This window comes from Marmota marmota, unplaced genomic scaffold (genome assembly GCF_001458135.2).
Source record: "Marmota marmota marmota unplaced genomic scaffold, marMar, whole genome shotgun sequence".
NCBI classification, from domain to species: Eukaryota; Metazoa; Chordata; class Mammalia; order Rodentia; family Sciuridae; genus Marmota; species Marmota marmota.
In genome coordinates, this window is record NW_026000153.1 from 383,041 (window position 1) to 404,106 (window position 21,066).

At 32.6% G+C, this 21,066-nt stretch overlaps 1 protein-coding gene across 3 annotated transcripts in view; it reads right to left on the minus strand.

The window, feature by feature from the left end:
- Positions 1-282: 282 nt before the first annotated feature.
- The window catches only part of Fam126a (family with sequence similarity 126 member A), a 75,929-nt gene continuing 55,145 nt past the window's right edge, over positions 283-21,066 (minus strand). For 2 of the 3 annotated variants that reach the window (XM_015490115.2, XM_048786330.1), the window contains 3 exons: positions 20,349-20,436; positions 19,666-19,825; positions 283-5,177 (listed from right to left, as the gene is read on the minus strand). In XM_015490115.2, coding sequence (XP_015345601.1) covers positions 4,603-5,177; positions 19,666-19,825; positions 20,349-20,436 — 823 coding nt within the window. In that variant the 3' untranslated portion in view covers positions 283-4,602. Of the gene's footprint in view, positions 5,178-5,993; positions 6,290-19,665; positions 19,826-20,348; positions 20,437-21,066 lie in introns of all 3 variants that reach the window. The other variant, XM_048786331.1, reaches the window with a different exon arrangement.

Sequence of the window (21,066 nt, forward strand, 5' to 3'; positions counted from 1 at the left end):
TAACCTAAACTTGCTTGTGCTTCTGGTATAACAAATAATCAACCATTGCCACATGACCCATGAAGCACTTCTTCTTTGGATAGATACTAATGGACTTCCTGCACTTCTCATCCCTAGGCCATGTCAAGCACAAAAGCAGGAATGAGATATCATTGTCCTCTGGCTTACCCCTACAGCTCTCAATGGCTCAACTCACCTAAGTCTTTCTCTTTTACTTTTTCCATACCATGATGTTTGAAAATTTATATAATATTTTTTAATGAATAAAATGATCTGGAAAAATATTTTTTCAGTTTTTATTTCAATAAAACAAGAGGCAACACTTGCTGTATAAAGTACTACATATGGAGAACATTTACACAAACATACAAAACTTAAAAAAAAAACTAAACTCCAGTTTATTTCCATAGCCTTAAAAAGGTATAGAGCACATAAAAATATCCAGAATCATGTTTGTTCTTTAGGAATGTAAACTCCAGGAATACAATTAGAAACAGTTATGCTTGCTAGGAAGAGATCAGTATCACTACATGATTTGAAGTAAAGATGAAAAATATACTCTCAGGTCCTGATGACAAAAGCAACAATCTGTGAAATAGGATCTTGGGTTTTCCAGTAAAAGCTTCATATTCAGACACAGGTACTCTAGAATTCTACTATCAAAACACGAAAACATCAACAAAAGTGTTCACTGCCAGTCTCTTCAGACATGCACAAGTTATAAAGTACAGAAGACAACATATTTATACTCTCTGATGAAGAAGTTAACAATATTAAATGTAAGTCTGAATGAATCAAAGTATTAAGTACAATTCCACTAGAAACAAATCTAAAAGTACACTTTCATGCTAATTAAAGGACTACAGAGTTTTAAGTTTTCATTCAAAGATTGGGAAAACATTATTATACATTAATTTTTATCTACAATGTTTAATTTAAGTATCCATCCAATCATTTGTCTTTCTAAATGGGTTTTTAAAAATATATCTTCTAATTACATTATTCACTGTATATATTTCCTTGATGTGCTTTCCTTTAATATAGATTTATTGTGCCTATAGACTCAAATATTAAACTGCCTTATTTTAAGTACTTGTTTAAAATTAGGTGAGTGCCTTTTTTTCCTCCATAACTTAACAGTTTAAACTTTTTTTGTTTTATTTTTCCAAAATAGGCAAAAATCCCTTAAAACTGGGATTATGTTGATCTATTTTGGTTTAAAATATACATTTCCCCTTAAGTCAACTTTTTTAAAAAAATGAGCAATATTTGCTGAACAGCTGCTTCACAATTGAAAAGAGCAATGAAATATATTGCTTTTTCAAAACAAACTTTAGTCATCATTGAAGGACTAAGAATTTCCACTCTACAAGTCTGCAAAACTTGTCTTAAAGAGTTCCACAGTGATATACAAAAGACTCCAGGGTGCTTTCCTGTGGCTTCAGGAAGAAAAAGAAAGACACCTGCCCTGGGTACTCTGGGATATTCCCTTGAAAAGTGTACTTTTTTTCTCTCCTGCTTGGATTCCAAGAGGCTTGTGCTGGGTCCAGTGTAGCCAGACCACTGCACCAGCTGGGTTTCAAGAGTGAGAGACTGAGTGATGTCAAGAATCTCTGGAGTTTTAAAATGTGCAGTGGAGCTGCATGTTTTGCTTAGATCCTTGGAACTGAGTGTGAGACCCCAGTTCTGTGTGGAATCCTTTTGGTTATTATTCTGGATACACAAGAGGTCTGTTAGCATCTTTATAGGAAAGTAACCTACCAAAGCTACCACCTTTCAAATTTGAAAGGTGAGTAGAAAAAGAGTAGTAAGCATAATAACAATTGTTGCCACAGTTAATATTATTCAATTTTCATAATTATTAGAAAAACTTTCAGGGTATATCCTTATTTGGAAATAGTATCAAAGGTATTACCAAAAAAAAATTTTATTAACATGATTCCACACTGCAGAAAATCAGTTGGTACAAATCACTTGGAGCAAAAATTCAGAATCACTCATTCAATGAGTAAGCTTCCAGAAAAAAAAATTTAAAAAGTATATACACATGCAAATTTGTTGTGCATTGTTTAAAAGGATACCCTTTTGTACTTGAACTTGGAAGCATCTATAGCTGATTTCATTTGTGGTTAATAAAAATACTAAAAGTTACATTTGTATCACAAAAATTAATGAGAATCATTAGGAATTTAGAATTAGAAGACTTAAGAAGTCATGCATCAATGTTATTAAAAAGTTAATTAGTTGTCAAAAACAATGACAATTATAATGATCTACTATCTAGTATGTTTTGTCTACGGTTGTGAGGCCACTGAAAATCCAACATATTCGACAACTAATTTGTCTGAACTCTGATACTCTCTTTTCAAATACTAATGTGCATAAAAGTCACTTGGGGATCCTGTTAAAATGATGATTTGATTCACTAGGTCTGGACCTGAAATTCTGCATTTTTAACAAGATGCCAGGTGACACCAGTCCTACTTACTAGTCTTTGAACCACTTGAGTAGCAAAAGCCAAGAATAAAACCCAAATGAGGTTTCTTTACAGTACTACAACTTCAAGATTTGATCTTGCATTTGTGACAGATAATGTTTCTGCAAACTTATTCTGTTTTCTAAGCACCTCAAATTGCTTAAAAGGCCAGTCTTTAAAATTAATTCTTAATGTTTTCAATACTGTTAGTAACTATGCCTAGGGGAAATTTTTTTGTTAAGGAGTTACAAAAAGACAATAGTAAGTTTACAGTGACATTTTACAAATATTTTACATTGTACACAGAATTACTATTAAAATTAATACAATGTCAACTTTCACTGTCTGGTTTCCCTATAGTTTTTGACTATACTTCATGACAATCAATATTATTCCATTTTATTGCTGGAAGTAAAAATATCAAATACAGTTGTGTTAAACTACACTGTACTCAAGGATAATGGTTAAAAACTAATTCATGCCTTTTGAAGAATTAGGTTTAAACTGATAGGCAAAGAAGTTATAGTCAAGCTGTATTTGGAGTGTAAATGCTTTAGCACATTTCAACACATCGAGTTTTTCATGTGTTTGAGTTGTACAGAAGCAGGAAGAAGAGGAAAGCATTAGCATGCTCTCTTTGTGAGAAGAGACCAGAGCTAGGGACCATGAGGAAGGACACCACTGCATACAACAAGTAAAGCAGCTCAAGAGGTGGACAGCTTCCCAGGCCCTCTTCCCCAGTCACCTCCTTTAATCTGCACCCTTCTTCCTTTCTCTCACTCTAAATTAGTTCTTGCTTTACAGGGAACCTCAACCAGAGCTGAACTGACCACCACTAGAAAACAACAAAAATTTTTTATGTCCATCTAGAGGTCACCTAGTTCCCAATTGCTACCTAAAAAATTGTTCAGCTTCTACCTTTGTTGCCGTTCTTATTTTTGTCTTTTGATTGGGGGCAACTGAATTGACTCTTGTTTCTATATCATAACAAGAACATTGAAAACAGGCCTGTTCACAAACAAGAAACACATTTCACTCTTCATATTTTAAATTTAAGAATACAACCATAAGCAAACCAAAATTAGCTTACATGTAAATGTCCTTTGTTCATATTTCACTATCTTTATTTTTTTCATGTCATTTTACAGATGAAAAAATGTATCTAATTTCCTTCATTTGCAATTCAATATCACAGCGTTGATTCTGGTTTCTTGAGAATTGTGTTGCAAGATTTACAGTGATTTCCAGGATGTCTTCAGTGATGTGTGCTATAAGTTAAAGGGATCCACACTAACTAGGATGTCCAAAGTCCAGAAGCAGGGTCAATCAGCTTTATGGCCTATCACACCTTCAAATTGACAAGAGATTTTTTCACCTGCCAAGTTCAGATCAAACACTTCAAACAACATTTTCTACCAGCAATCTGAGTTTTGACATAAAAATGTTCCAAACATACCAAGAGAAATGCCCCTACCCATCTCTGGAATCACATAATCATCTCAAAGTACTGAGTTGTCAGGCATTTTCCAGTGCTTTGAACAAACTGTTCTAATCTTCAAGATGATCTGGCGACAAATATTTCTTATCAGGCACTTTTCATACTCATCCCTTTTGTTTTCTCACATGCCTGCTTGTCAGCGTGGCTTGCTGAAAGACCAGCTGTGCAAATCGTGGACTTGCTCCTCTGCCCCATTCTTTATGACACAGTTCCCTTACATGAGACCCCCTTTGACTCTGAAGGGCAAACACAGTTACGAAAATAGGAGGCATTAAAAACCAACTCACAACCTCACATGAGATGTAACCAACTTGATCAGACAACCTGCCAAAACTTACTGTTACACTGACAATCTCAGGGTAACAGTAACAAATAAGATTAAAACAAAACAGAATCAAAAGAAAACAGGAATGGGCAGCAAGGTGGGGTGCGGGGAGAGACCAAATATCAAGAAATAAAAAAATCGTATTTCAACTTACTGCAACCTAGACATTGTCTCCTTCATATAGTCAAGGGAGCCTTCAGAATTTAAGACATGGGGCTCCCATCAGGAATAGACCTGGGCATTTTCATAAAGAAGCAAGGTCGTATTTTAGGTGCACTGGTTATAGGAGAAAAACATTACAGATTAATCTGTGGACAGAGTAATGCTAATACTAGGAGGTCTCTGTGGACCTGCTTGATACTTCAGCGGAAGGTCAGTCCTTTCTGAAATGTAAGCGAGCCTTTCATCTTGGAGACTACAAGCAGAAAACCTATTGGCATCTGTCCCAGTCCCGAGACCCACGACAGAGGGTGGGTTATGCGGAACTGTGACCCCACTGACTTGTTCAAAGGATTTACTAAAAACAGTCGCAGCAGTCTTAGCCAAACTATGGCTACTAGGCTTAGGCAGGGACTGGCTGGTGGTTAAAGTTAGTCTCTTCAAAGAGAGAAGCTCAAGATTCTCACTTTGGGCTCTCTGAGTTTGTTTTCGAGCAAAGTGATCTTTGCAAGATTCCCCTGGAGTTTCTTTTTCTTTTCCTCCAGTTTTGCTTCCTCCTGACCGTCTCTGGTTCTTTCCTACACTTGTCTTGTTACTACAATTTTGACTACTGTTTGATAAACCCGACTGGCTGGTACTAGACGCAGCCCTGGAATAAAATCCCTCGTCAACTTCAGATATCTCCATCAGTTCTTCTTGACCTGTTAATTCTGTATTTCCTAAACAAAGAAATGACAAAGATTAATTAACATTAAGTATCTCAAGCAATTCTTTTAAAAAGATTAATACCAAATCAATTGATCATACTGAAATCAATCAAACTTCATCATAATTTCACAAAGCAACAGATTATAGAAAAAAAATCAAAGGATAAATCAAAACAGCTATTCTATAAAAATGACAAAAAATAGTTTATTGGAATTAAATGACAGCTATTTAGAATGTATTAAACAAAAAGCATGCCATAACCATAACCCACTATGTTTTTAGAGAGAGTTCTCCTATTATGCATGCAAAAGATCAGAAACAATTAGAAAATTTACCACACATTAAAAGTAGGGGTAAATTCTCCCCAGTAGCAAAACAGTATAAAAGCAAAGCTCTTACATCAAGAAACATTAAAAAAAAATAGTATTAGAATGTTTTAAAGTGCTTTTTTTAGAAGGCTGAATTCTCCATTCCAGATTGTTTTATCAAATTAAAAAAATGACTATAAATATCACAAGCTCAAAACTTCTTAATATTCTATGTACATTGTCCTTCATATCAAATATGACAAAAATACAAAAATGGATAACTAATTTTAGATACCAAAACACAACCAGAAAATTACTTTGGAAGCAATTTTCTGTCTCAGCTTTCATAACAGTTTACTCAAGAGACAACATAGGTATTACCATTCCAAAGAGCATTAAGAGTCATTGAAAGAGTGTGATGCATAGGTCATGCAATTTGATTATTAGATGACATGCAAAAATTTTGTGACTGTGCAGCTGTTGTTTAACATGCATCAGTGTCCCTTTGCCTTGAGATACCTTGGAGTGCAGCTATAAAGTGCTCTGCTAAAACTGCACTCTGCCAGGTGAGTTTATTCCATCCTCCATCATTTTTCTTACAGATTTTTGTCTCCTGATCTCTGGCAAGCCTTTGCTCTCAGTTCTAGGATCTGTGGCTGTTTCCTGCACACCCTGCATATGCTGAGCATCAATCTCTCCTAGTGTTCTGCCTTTTTCCCCATTTCCGGTTCTCTCTCCGGACACATTTGTGACACTAATCTCAGGAATGACAAGGATGCCCAATTCAGTAGTATCATTATTGTTGTCAGGTTGCTCTAGAATTGAAGATGATAAGACAAAATAATGGCTGAAAACAAAACAAAATAAAAATGCAAAACAAGAAAAACAAAAGACCCAAAACAAAAATTGGACAACTGAATGTTATGAATTAAGCCAAATATTTACACCATAGAAATTTTCATAGTTTACAATACTCTGACAGCACTGGAGACAACAGGGTCATTTTCTTTAATTTTACAATGACAAAAAAATTCACAGAGCATCAGTTCATGTTCTGCATTTTTCACACAAATATTTTACATGGAATATGAAACAAATTGTTTGTAAATCAAAACAGAATTTCTATTGTTTTAAGATAATACTGTGACCACATGAACTTATGTCAAGCCTTAGGCAAATGCTCAAGAATGTACAAGCAAAACCCTAGCTCTTAACATCAGGAATGAAGCCACTTCGAAATTCTATTCTGTACCCTTAAAATTCTATTTTTTATTAGACTATACTGAGACTGATTTAATAAGCCATTTGGGAAAGTGATTTTTCATTTATGATACCATGGTTAGCAATGCCACAGATATAGTTTTTGTCTCACACACCCACCATAAACATGAATTTGGCTGTGAGAGAATTAAGCAGTCAATTTCATCAGACTCATACTGATTCCATAAATTCAGGCCAGCTTGTTACACTTCACTACTATCCTGGAGAAAAATAAAAATTGATTTGAACAAAACAATTGGCTGTCAGTTCTTTCTTCTGAAAATAGCCATTATAATAGAAACAAAGGAACAAAACCTCTAACTAGTTAATATCTGTAGATGTGATTTTATTCTGTGTCTTAAATCACAAAGTCACAGTTCTATTCAAAGCTGTTAAGTAACTATCTAGCAAATGGAGGGGAAAATAACATAAAGAGATCTAGAATAGTCCAGTTCAAAACAACACAAGACTACATGAAACGATATATACTCATTAAAATTGTAGACACAAATCTGCCTGAGGAACATTACCTTCTATTTTCAAATATTTTTCACTAATGGTGCAAAAGGCTGAGAAACAGTATCAGGAAGTAAAGAACTTAGACTAGAGCCACACCGTTTCATTGCCTAAGTTTGCTGCATAGTGGTATCACTGGGGCATCTGTAAAAACTATGGATGCCTACCTCCTCCTACCCCTAGACATTCTGATTCACCATTAGTGTGAGGACCTGATATTAGGGGTCTTAAAAGCTACCAGGTGACTAATATGAAGAAAAGTTTGGGAAGCACTGCTCTGTTCTGATTCTTTCAAATTGGGAAAACTTAGAAGTTGATGTGGGGGTCCTGCACACTCTGCCCCACAGCAGTACGCATTCCTGGAAGTGTGCCCGACCCCCAGACCGGCCCTGAGCCTGTGAGCCAATGTGCTGCTTTGAGTAGTTCCCCTTAACTTAAGTGGCCTCATACACTTTCGACCAAAGAATCCGTAAATGAAATTTCAAGTTCCTAGATAGGCTAAAGACTGGGTGAAGCAGTAGTGGCCAGCTGCTCCTGGATGCCCTGTACTAAAGGTTTACTGAGACTAAAAAATCTAACCAAACCCATTTCCCATTGCTAACAGCTGTCTTCAAAGTCTTACTGAGGTAAATACCAGAGGTCACTGGAGCTGAGAGGAAAGTCACCATGGTGCTGTTGGGCAACAGCCAAGACTTGTCCATTTACTTTGTAGAATCCATTTCAGAAAAGACCATTAAAGGGACCTTCAGTCCCAAAAGAAAATCATAAATGGTTGGAAATTATACGGACAAAAAAAAAAGCTTACAAATATTAAAATGTAACAAAATTAAAAGATACACACAGGCAGCCTTATACAATAGAGAACACTAAATGGCACTAAATAGGTTTTTTTTTTTGAGTATTCATATAGATTATTCAATGATATTCATGATATTCTCAAAACAATATGTTGGTGAGCCTCTGAGGTAGGCCGCTTGATTCCCATTTACAGAAAAGGAAACTGAAGTTCACATAAAGCTACACAACTATTCAGTGGGGAAGCTAAATTGTGAAATATTTTGACTTCAAATGTCCATTTTAATATACTAGAAATTCTAACTCCTCAATTCATTAGAGTCAATTTGAGTTAAATATCCTCTGACATCTCCCAACTATGTTTAAGTTATTTGCTTAGATTCCTGGTCATTTCGTAGACAGCAAATTATTTCACTTTGGCTGAACACAGGGCTAGACCAAATAAATACTGAAAGAAAGTCATAACTCCCAAAGTTAGGTTTTTTGTTTGTTTTGTTTTTTAGTTATGGGATATGGATATATATATATATATATGGGATATATCATATATATATATGAATGAAAGTTAATAATGTAAATATGCTTCAATGGTGAAAATTTGCAAGAAAAACTAGAAAATGAAAAAATATTATATAAAGCAGCACTAGGCAATTGAATTATTAATCACATTTATCAGGATAGTGGTAAAGATCTTCAGTCTGAGGAGAAATTATACTTATATAGTTATAAATTATATACTTATAAATAATTATAATTTTTTTAGAAACATGAAATTAAATGGCATAGAGAAAAACGAGATCATATGTTTTTCTACAAGAACAAATCTTTGACTAACTGATGTATGCTAACAGTAAAAAATGGTGATAATGGGAGATTTTCTAAAACTGCTTATTAAAGTCATAAAAAGAAAAGCATGTAATTCTATACAGAACAAGAAATAACAGAAACATAATTCTCAGGAAAATTACACACTAAGAAAGGTAATTATGTAACACAAACAAACATTTGTTACTTGATCTTGCTCCTTAACTAATCTGGTGATTTCTTCCTGTATCCAACTCTGTGACCCTATCCCCCATCAGCCTCCACTTTCTTACTGGTCTCTTGGCTGTCCTCCAGGAGGAGAGTGCTATCCCCCAAGTGGCTCCTTAATTCCTCAGGTCTTTTCCCAGAACACTTTTCAGTGAAGCTTCCCTGGTCAACTCCACAAAAGTTTCAATATTATATTTGAAATGCCCTCTTTACCTATTTTGCTTCTTAGTATTTATTACTTTCTAATGTATAATTACTTATTGTTCTTGTTTACTAGATAGATTCTTTTCTTCTGGTCACCACTGCATACCTAATATTTGGAAAAGAAGCTTCTATATACTAGGCATTCAATGAATGTTTGATGAATTGAAAGAATCTCCTGTTATGAGGTGAAATTACTATTGGAGTAAATCAAGGTGGAAAAACATGCAGAAGACCCAAAAAGTGTAACCTAGGAATGCATTTTTTTTCCTTTTATCCAGTCAAGTAATATACAGATTATGCTAATGAGAATTTTTAGATGGCAAAAAACAGCAAAGGCTCTTTGTTTTGGAAAAGTGAAGCAGCTATTTCTAAATATAAATTCTAGTAAAATGCATAGTAACATCAAAAAGATCTTTTAAAAAGTGTATAGTTGTTTTTAATGCTTTCCAAAACATAACATACATAACTAATAAGAGTAATTAATCATTTAAAAAATTATATAAATGATGTTTTAGGAGAAGATAAATACTAAAAAATAGAATTTGGTTTTCCCAGAACTTAAAAAATCTATACAAAAGGAGTCAGGGTTAATTCATATCTATAAAATGTTAATACTTAGATTTGATTTCCAATAATTTGAAAAGTTCAAAAAAGATCTAAAGAGAAATTTCTTAGAGAACTTTTATTTATGTAAACTCTATGAGTGTAAATTCTCTCTGTATTTGGAAAAGAATACTTTTAATAGACATTTCTAAATTGGTTCTCAAAAGCACTAAAAAAATTTCTCCCTAAATGATTTCTTCTTCACTTTAAAAAAAAAAAAAAGTGCAGCAGATGGGCAGAGTGGCACACACGTAATCCCAGTGATTTGGAGGCTGAGGCAGAAGATCTCAAGTTTGAGGTCAGCCTAAGCAACTTAGGGAGACTGTGTCTTAAAAATAAAGTAAAAATGACTGGAGATGTAGCGTTAGTGTTACAACACCCCTGGACTCAATCTCCAGTACTGAAATAAATAAATAAATATCAAAATTAAAGTTTAAAAAGGGGATGTAGCATAATGTAGAGTTTTTGCCTACCATGCACAAGACCTGGGACTTAATCACTGGCATTGCAAACAAACAGAAACAAAAATTGCAAATATCATTAAAATTGATCATAAAAATTTAGGATTTCTCTTAAATATTGAATTTTATAATCCCAAGTATCTATTCCATATGTCACTTGTGAAACAACCCCAGTTTTTGCTATTATAATTTATTGTATGGCTACCCTGTTTTATTAAAGATGACAATATTAATAAAGAAACACTTTGCATATTTATAGAATTTACACATCTTTGTGAGTCTAAAGAGACTGACTACGATATGAGTCACTTACAAACTTACTTATGAAAATAATAAAATAAGCCAAAGCTTTTATTATACTTATAATGTTTGTATAATACAACTTTTGACATAATTATGAAAAGTATTTCAGAATAAACTCCAAAAGAAAGTCATACACATACCTTTACAACTTATTACATAGACATTTTAAATGGCATAAGATGCCTGAACAAATTCATACTCTTCAACCCGGTCATTTTATAATTACAATTTATTCCATCCAATGGAAGAAAAATATCTACATTTAAATCTATAACACTGTTCCTTGCAGTGTTATTTGTAGATGTAAAAAATAGAAACAAATTATTTAATATATTAGGGACATGAATAAGTAACTGACAGAATATCAACTCAATGTGATATTATTTAGTCGTGAAAATAACTAAATTCACTAAGAAAACTTGAGGAAATGCTTGACAATATTAACTGAACAAAAGAAAAATATTAAAAATATTTAAATAGGGTGCAATTATGAAAAATTCATACACATATGGAAAAAAAACTCTAAGCACTGGAATAAATGAATAACTCCTTACCCAGTTTACTATCATTTTATTACACTATATTTCAATAAGAAGGAACAAGTTACTTTTACCCTGTCATAAAATTTTTTATCATGCATTCACACAGCCATGCATTCAACTACAATTTATTGAACATCTAGATTGTGTCAGACATTGTTTTAGGTACTGTGGATACAATAGCCAATAAGACAGACAAAGACTTTGCCCTTGCTGCAATATAAGAACTAAGTAAACAAGAGAATTGAGACAGAAAGTGCAATGAAGAAAATAACCAGGATGGTGAGGAAGAAAGACTTTAGATGGGTGGTCTGGGAAAAACTCTCTGTAAAGGGATATTTAAGCTGAGATTTGAATGATGTAATGCTGGCTACATAATGATCTGCAGGAAAGTGCAATCTGACACAATTTCATAATCCAAATTTTAGCTCAAATATCCCAAATAACTAGATCAAGCACTTAAGAGAGAAATGATTTAGTATGTTAAAGGGATAGAAGAAAAGAGTCTAGTGGACCAGGGTGAAGTAGTCTTAAACAAGGTCAGAGTAGTAGGTCATAAATGTCATAATATAAAGGCTGGATTTCATTCTGAGTGAAATGGGCAATCATTGACAAGCACAAATATAAACTACTTGCATTTTTTATGAATAGAAATAATACTGTGTAACACAAAATATTGAGCATAAAATATACCCAAAGTTAGAAGAGATACATTGTAGCAATGTTCAACCTCAGCCAGTAATTTGCAAAGCAGATTAGAGAAAATGTAAACTGCCACAGAAAGAGTAAGTATCAAGAAGTTAAAGGGCTGCCCTCTGAGCAAGGATGGAAACAAAGACTTAGATACAGAAATCCTGCTCTTTAGGTAAGAAAAGATCAGCCTAGGGCACACAGAGAAAGTCTGGACCAGAATAATTTATTTAGACTCATTGGAGCTATTTCCAGTTTTCTCAAGTAAAAAACAGTCAAATATTTCACTTTTGTTGTGCACATAGAAAATGATAGAATTCTCCTTATTGAGGTGAATTCAAACACCCTCAATTACTTCTTTTGTCATCTTTATTAAGTCTCAAGTTAAAACACACATTCACACACACACACACACACACATACACACACACTTTGAGAATTGCAGCATACAAACACTGCTGGCCCAGGTGAATGCTTTATGATTATTAAAAATCCTTTTGACTTGAGAGACCAACAACAGATAAGCAATACCTATTACAAAGCTATCTATAAAGCCTAATTTCTTCCTTGGTATGCAATGTGCAGCAAATGCTCATAAAAAAGTGAAGGGGCACAATATTCATTAATAAACAATAATTTCCTTAACTATAGCAAGAATTATATAAGGCCTCCTTAGTAAAAACGTAGAACACAGTAATTTACAAACCAGTGCTTTTGACTCATAAGACCAATAATTCTGAGCTGTCTTGCTGCTGTGCAGATTTTTTTTTAACTTTATTATATCTGGAAATAGAATAAGATTTTTTGTTCTCTTAAAAAACTGGATAACACAGAATTCTCTACAGTCTTTTCTCTCTTAAGCCTAATGTTCACATGTGTCAAATGTACCAACAACATTACATTTTAGCTCTTTAGCTACTATGTCCTTTTTTGTTGAATCATCTAACATTTCCTAATATTTTTCTTTGCTCTCCATGAATATAAAGTTTTCTATCAAAAATGCCAGTTCAGTCAGAAGGAAATTTTTGGCCCAAATGTTTTATCATCTATATTGGGAAAGGAAAATTTGTTCCTCAAATAGCATCTGAGAATGAAGAAATAGAGCTTCTCAAAAAACTGTCTTTTTTATAAAACTGCCATAAATTGTTTTATTTTCTAATTTTCCTTAAGTATAAATAATTTCTAAAATAAAGCATGATATATTATAAACTTCTAATTGAAGCTAAAGAAGTGATTCCAATAGCCACTTCTTAAAAGTTTGCACTTTGGAGCAAAAGTAGGTTTTGTGACTTTTAATTTTAAAACCAATTTAATTAATTTAAAATAATTTTAAAACTTTTAAAATCATTACCATTTCTTTGTTTTCCAATGCTTTTGTTAACTCTAAGGAATTTTATTTCTCCTCAATTTAAGACTTTTCTCATAAAGTCATGATTCACAAAATAAATATTCCATCTGAGGATTTATGACAGTCTGTTTTCTGCAGTATCTAGAAAGATGATCTTAATATTTTGAATATTTATAAATATTTATTTAAAAATATTTTACTGAAATGTTTATAATTTTTCACACTTGTTTAATAGTTATAAATTAGTTTCATGCCTCAAAAATGTTATTATATTAAAAATTCATTAACATTTTCTATATCACTAACCAAATTTAAATAAATTATTTTCAAACATGAATTGTACTTTTTTTTATTGCTTATTTCCCCCTCATATAACAAATTAGTACTAAACCACTGAGAAAATAATAACACAGATTTCTTTCTTTTATAATCACAAATCTCTTAGTTACAATAATTTAACTTTATTTAAATGCTATGGCATTCATTAAATAGAAACAGTTTTATAAACCAAAAATGTAATAAAATTGTTGTAACAAGATGAAACTGCACTTTGTTTGGATTCAATATATGTAAACTGTATTTAGTTTGAGTTTTCATTTAAACATTTCATATGATTATATATTCTAAAATTCTCAGGATATTTATTTTATATTAATAATTAGAAGATTTAAAAGAGATAAGAGTTCTTGCCAGGTATGGTGGCACATACCTTAATCCCAGTGGCACAGGAGAATCACAAGTTCAAGGCTAGCCTCAGCAATTTAGGGAGAGCCTAAGCAAGTTAGCAAGACCCTGTCTCAAACTAAAAACAGGGTAGAGATGTGGCTCAATGGGTAAATGCCCCTGTTTTCAATCCCCAGTACCAAAGAAAGAGGGGTGAGGGATCGATCTTATTTTCAATTTATATTAAATATATTTTCTAGTAGATGGACACAAATTATTTTATTTATATGTGGTGCCTAGGATCAAACCCAGTGCCTCACATGTGCTAGGCAAGCACTCTGCCAACTGAGCCACAACCCCAGCCCTCAATTCTTTTTCACTACTTAAAATTTTATACTCTTAGATTTTTCAAGTCAAAATAATTTAAATACAATGTTATTAAAATAAACTACTTAACATATCTGAGGACCAAAAGTAGGACAAAATTCAAAGTATCTAGTTTGTAAGTATTATTTTTATTATTGCAACCTACCTGTTTGCAAAGGTATAACTATACATAAATGAGAAACACAAGTTCAATCTAATTCTATTTTGACATTAACTTGAGATTAGGTGAGGATAATAGGTATTAAAATAACATTTTTAAAATTCTGACTGCAATAGTGACTTAAGTGTTAAATAATAGAATTCTATATTTCAGGACTACAAAAATCATTAAGATGATTTTTACGATTTCATAACATATGTATACTTCTGTGCTTTATAGTACTCTTAAACTATACAAGTTTATCTCAAAGTATCCAATTTATTAAAGAGCTAATCTATCACAGAACTATTTGAACAGCAAAGTATTCAACAAAAACCACAGATACAATTACTGTGTAGGTAATAAAACTCATTATAGTTCTTAATTAACAATTGCCTTTATGTGGTGCTTTAAAGTATACTAAATACTTTCCACTTACTTCTCTCATCATCTCACAAATACACAAGTGGAAAGAATGGTAGGTAGTAAAAAAGATGGGGATTTTACTGGTTAAGCCTTTTTAAAAATATTAGTTGGCAAAAATTATGAGCACTCACTATTTGCAACCATAAATAAACCAGGGGACTTTAATACAATGAATAAGTGATATTTCAATAACTATTTTAAAAGAAAGAAAAAATGCTTATGTTGGAACAACAACAAGTATAGATAATTTTTTAAAAAGTAGAATAATGAGTCATATGGTGGGGGGACTCAGGGGAAGCAAACAAAAAATAGCAAGGAAATTTGCTCTGGAGGAGGGGCAGCAATGGAAATAAATAAAAATATATTGTATACTAGAATCAATGCTAGAGACCCACTCAGGTTCAAGAAAAGGGGCTCTTACAGCTATAGGGGTAGATGATGAAGATAGCTTTAGAAACAATATTTAAGAAAAACTATAAAATAAAGCTTAATTATAAAGAAATACTTTGTTTCCATTTTAGCCATTGTGTTTATTTTTAAAGGAAATATTTAAGCAAAATTGCCCCTTTTGATTAACTTTTTAAAAAATTACAAAAAAATAACATATTACTTCACTAAATTTTAGCTTATTTTTCTTAATGGAATTTTCATTTTGATTCTTGTTATTGTGATCATCATCTATTCATTTTTCTCTTCCTTTATTTAATACTTTTTGAAGTTTACTCTATTTTTAATCTTCCTGTAATTGTATTTTACTTTCCAATAATGACTTCTAGATAGCCCACAATTTGTAGATGGCTTGAAAAATCTAGGTTTGAAAAATAAACCTTTGCCTTGAATTATCTACCATCTAGACTGAATGAAAACTACCACTATGCAAATAAAGCTATTATTTATGAAGTTATATTCTTTAAAAGTCAAAAGCAATAACACATTCTAATTTTAGTTTCCAAACATATGCATTGACATGGATTTATAAAAATCAATATAATTTTTCAAAGAATTAAATACAATGTTTAAAAAATCTGAAACACACAAAATGTTAAGTTAAGCCATGTCAGTACAATGTTAAAATAATCAAGTGAAAAGTGGTGATAATCAGGTGAACATGCTATTAAATGTCAAATAATTCTCCAAAATAATACCTCTATTGAAACCAAACTTAAAAAAAAATCCATTAAAATAAGGATGCACTGTCTGATCAAAATTTGAATTATAGGACCTTATGAATACACTCTAGTGTGGGATGTTGGTAGTGGAGAAGGCTACATGTGTCGGGGGCCAGAGTAGAGATGAGGATGCTCTGTACTTCCTACTCAGTTTTGCTGTGAACCTACAACTGCTCTTAAAAAAAAATGAAGTCTATTAATGATAAAATAAAATACAGGGTCAAGCAAATAATAGAATGGGTCAGAATACAATTCTGAAACTTTGGGTTATTATTTAACAACAACAATAAAACAGCAGCAAGGGATGTATAGTCTGAAATGTGTGAAAATGTTCAGACTAAAGTAATTTTTTACCTTTCATTAGGATACTTTGCACTAAAACATAAACAGTGGATGGATGCGTGGAGCTTCAGAGAATCCTGAAACACATTCTAGAATAGTTAAAAAATCTTTTAAGATATAGTAATTAAAAATAACTTTTAAAACACCAGAATGTAATTTTTGGCTGTAAAGATAATTAAAATTTGTTTTCTGTTACTAAAAATAGAAAAGAATAAATGTGGCTTATTGTTACAATTAATGTATTTGTTGCTGTATAATAATTTCTGATGTCTAGTTTAATTGTGTATAATGATAAAAGGAAATGGAAAGGAAACAAGTGAAAAAAGAAAGTCCTGCTTGGCTGCTTCAGTGGCAGAGCCTCACTTTTTCCCTCTTCTACCCAGATACAAAGGAAAGAGGGGCAAGCAGAGAGATATGGGTGGAATGGGAAACATATTTATGGCTCCATAAATAAAAGAATCATAAATGTGTTTTCAAATGGTCACAAATTGAATTTACATTTTACAGTACTGTATTCTTCAGAAACATTGTGGCATAAAAAGGCCCTTGTGGGTTATCCTGGAATCTGGAAGTCTTTTAACACTATTTCTAAAGAAATGTATTAATTACATTTTGTTGTTTTATATATATATATATATATATATATATATATATATATATACACACACACACACATATATATATATATATAATTTACTTACAAATATAATTTTATGTATAAATAAAACCAAATTTAAAGATTTATAATCTGAGAACTATCTATATATTTAAGAGATATATAAAAGATATTTATCTTCCCCACAGGAATTCCATGCTGGCCAGAGAGCTCAGAATAATAATACACCCTTAGAGGAAGAAAGACCATGAGGATTGAAAATTAAAAAAAAAAAAAAAGCCTTTAATTCAGCAAAACATGGTAACTTCATGAGAAATACTGCTTTAGGAAAGTGTCATGGCTTAAGTGTGTTTCCCAAAGGTCCATGTGCTGTAAGCTTAGTCCCAGTGTGATACTATGAGAAAGGCAGAACCATTCAGAGGTAAGACCTAGTGGCAGGTATCTGGGTTACTGAGGATGCTACCCTTGGAATTAATTGATATAGGACCCTGATAGAGTGGGTTGCTATAAAGTAAGACCACTCACAATGGTTGGCCTCTTCTGTGTGCAGCTACTTCTCTTTCCTCTCATTGACCACGTTGTGAACCAGCCAAGGGGGGCCTTGCCAGATAAGGGTGCACCAAACAGATGATGCTGCCTGATTTTGTTTGGACTTTCAATCTCTAAAATTGTGAGCCGAAAAAAATTTCCTTTCTTTTTAAGTTCTCAGCTTCAGGTATTTTGTAATAGCAACAGAAACGAGACTAACATAGCAGGAAAGCTAAGACAACCTTATAAAAGGAGAATGCAACCTATCTGTAGAGACAGAAGGACCTTTGACTAGGAATACCATATAGTCCACCAGATGAAGAGAATTCACACTACAGAAGGTGGCAAATAAGGCTCAACTGTATTCTGTATCTGCTCATGCACATGACCTGCTTTTCATAGTTCACTCTCTTCTATGACCTTTTTTGCTATCATAAGCAGAAGTTGCTCAAGTGTTAGAGTTGTGAGGTCTGAATAAGTATAGGGGGGAAAGGCTACTTTAGTGAGGCTGCAGCCTTGAAACAGTGCACAACCCCTCAACTGGCAGCCAAAATTGAACCTAGAGGATATGTAAAAACTTAATAGACAATATATTTAAATAGTCTTTTCTCTTATTTTGGTAATTTTTTCCTTACAAAGTATTTCTGGAAAACAGCTTCCATTTTATCCAGTGTAATACCTCCTTCTGTTAAACACACACTTGGACATACGCACACTCTCACACATACATGCACAAGAGAGCTTCGATACTTTTCACATTTTTAACTATAGGACCTACATTTCCCCCCCTAATTCCCCAAATGACAACCTAAACAGCAAGAAGGGAAAGTAAAAGAGAAATTAAAATTCATTCTTGCATTTTCTGTAGCAGTATTTTGGGTCCAAGTATGGCCATAGTGTCCTGTAGGGTCTAGTTGGTTGCTTCTGTGCCTATTTTCATACATTAATGCCATCACAGAAAATTTGACCATTGGAGGACTCTCATATCTAACTAAATTACTTTTACCTATAATATAGTTTCATTCAACAGCATAATTTTTATTGTTTTAAATAGTACCATAATTTGATAATTGCAAACATCGCCATCTTTTTATGCCTTCCTATTGGATTTTAAGAAATTGTCACACTGACTTAAAAACAGAAAATGAGCAAACATAATCACTAGTTAAATGAGATCATTTCATCCTCATTCTTTTTTGCACACAATCCCCCAGAGTGTTTAAGGGAGAAAATGGCAAATGTTCTCATCAGCTTTCTACTCCACCATACATAACCTCTTCCTTCTCACTTTCCCTTTTCTCTATAGAGACCATAGAGCAGCTGAACTAAATACAGTATACCAAAAAAGCTACAATTTTCACCTCAGTTTATAGTAGAAAAACAGAGACAGGAGTTTGTTTTATCCCCAATACACATTTTGCTTGGGGCAAAAAAGTAGCTGCTTGCCTCTCATCCAAAGGTCACCTTCTGAGGAAGGTAATAATAATCCTCTTCATGCACTGATTCTTGCCACTACAATGAATTCTAGGTAGGAGGAAAGTTATAAAAAGAATAAGCAATTAAATAAGGAAAAAAATAAAAGACAAAGGAGGAAAATGGGAAAGTATTAAGACCATGAATAAAATTAACTTCCAGTAAAACTTTAAAATAATAAAATTAAGCAGACAAGAAGAAAGATTAACACAAACAATCTTGAAAGAAAATTAACATAAAAAATTGGAAATGCCTAGGGTTGCATCAATACATCTTTACCAGGAAGTCCCGACAAGATGTTTAAAGTCCTTGTTAGTTGTTCTGCTTTTATACGCAAATTTACCTGCTAAGGGTTCATTGAGAAATAAGAAGCATTTATTAAGAGAATATCTAAAAGTAAGAATAGAAAACCAAAATGCATGAATAATTGAAAATGCATTTTTCTAACTTTCCTATTCTATTGAAATTCAACTTAAAAACTAATACAACTAAATAAATTTTCATTCATATGTGTACCGTAAGGGACTCCATTTTCCTTGTCTATTGCCGCTGGATGATAAATTAGGAATTAAAGTGACTCAGTAGCCCCTTCTTCCAGGACACTATTTACTAAAGTTATAAGTTCCAGCACCATAAGTGCAGAGCAGAATGTAAAGAGCCATGGATGCTCTAATTGGAAGAGTTATGTATTTCTTACCATGTCTTTTCCACCTATGACCTCTTATTGACATGCTGGTTACTGCATTTCTTGATATTCTAGAGGAAGTTGGTGTGATTTCAACTTGAATACACCGTGTACCTTCCTTACTAGATTTCATGGCACCATGAGGCAATGAAGCCTTTATTGCATTAGCAACCTAGGAAGGAATAATACAGTTTGAGATTGACATTAACAGACGTATTATTTTGCCCTGAGATAAAACAGGATAGGATTTTAAAAAAACCACTCTAAAATATTCCATAAGACAATACATAAATCCTCTAGAATAAGGAGTAAGAGGCTCAGAAGGAAATTTATAGTTAAAAACAATACGTATGTGATGAGGTTAAAAATTTCAAAACATTAAATCAAGCTTCCTAATGTCTACATTAATTAACAAATGTACCTTAAGGAAAACATTATGTTAAGTTCCTAAACATAAATGCTAAGGAAAAATTCTCATAAGTTAAAAAGACTCACATATCTAAGAAGTTCATGTAATGAAATTTTTAAATTGTAAACATACCCCTTTAAGTGTAAAATTTCCTATATATAACAAGAACAGAATCACTGAGTAGTAATGACATATCAATGCACTATGAATGACTTCTTCTTAATTTATAATTCTAAACTGAAAAAGCATAAATTTTAAAATATATAAAAATAAGCGAGGCACCTACCAGCAATGGCTCTGGATATAATTCTAGCTGGGCTCTGTATGTAATATCATCCAATGCTTTTTGAGCTAGATCCCATTCTCCATTATATCTACAAAATTAAGCAAATTAAATAAAGTGTTATTATTTTTAGTTAATTTTATATTATTGAACAAAATGTAATGAAGAACTATTTACTGAGGAAAATAACAGATCACATTAGCACATTGCTTAACATTCTATTCTCCTTAAAAATGAATTTTCAAATCTTTTGAGTTTCTTTCAATTGTATCTGAAATCCTATTAATAGCAAAGAAAATTTTATAGATGTACATTTCTTCTCTAAAGAACATGACTATTTATAGAACAAAATCAAAAAAGCTAAGGCAGTTTCAAAGCATTTTATATTTTTAAAGCAAACCAGAACATAATAAATTATATACCTTAGAATAATGTTCAGAACACTTTATAGTCAAATTATTCTGTAACTCCTGTGGCTTTTAATGAGAACCAACCACTACTCAGTGTCCTGAGTACTTATTTTTTAGTGCACATGATGTATGAAATATGAGGGGGAAAAGTGTGTGTATGTTGGGGTGTGTAATACATAAGAATAATTTTCAAAGGTGTACCAAACCCTTCCTAACCATCAGTTAAATAATAGAGATAAACAGAGATATAATGACTTGGTCATCTGTCAACAGAATAGAGAATCATGAATGATATCTAAACAACTGGAAAG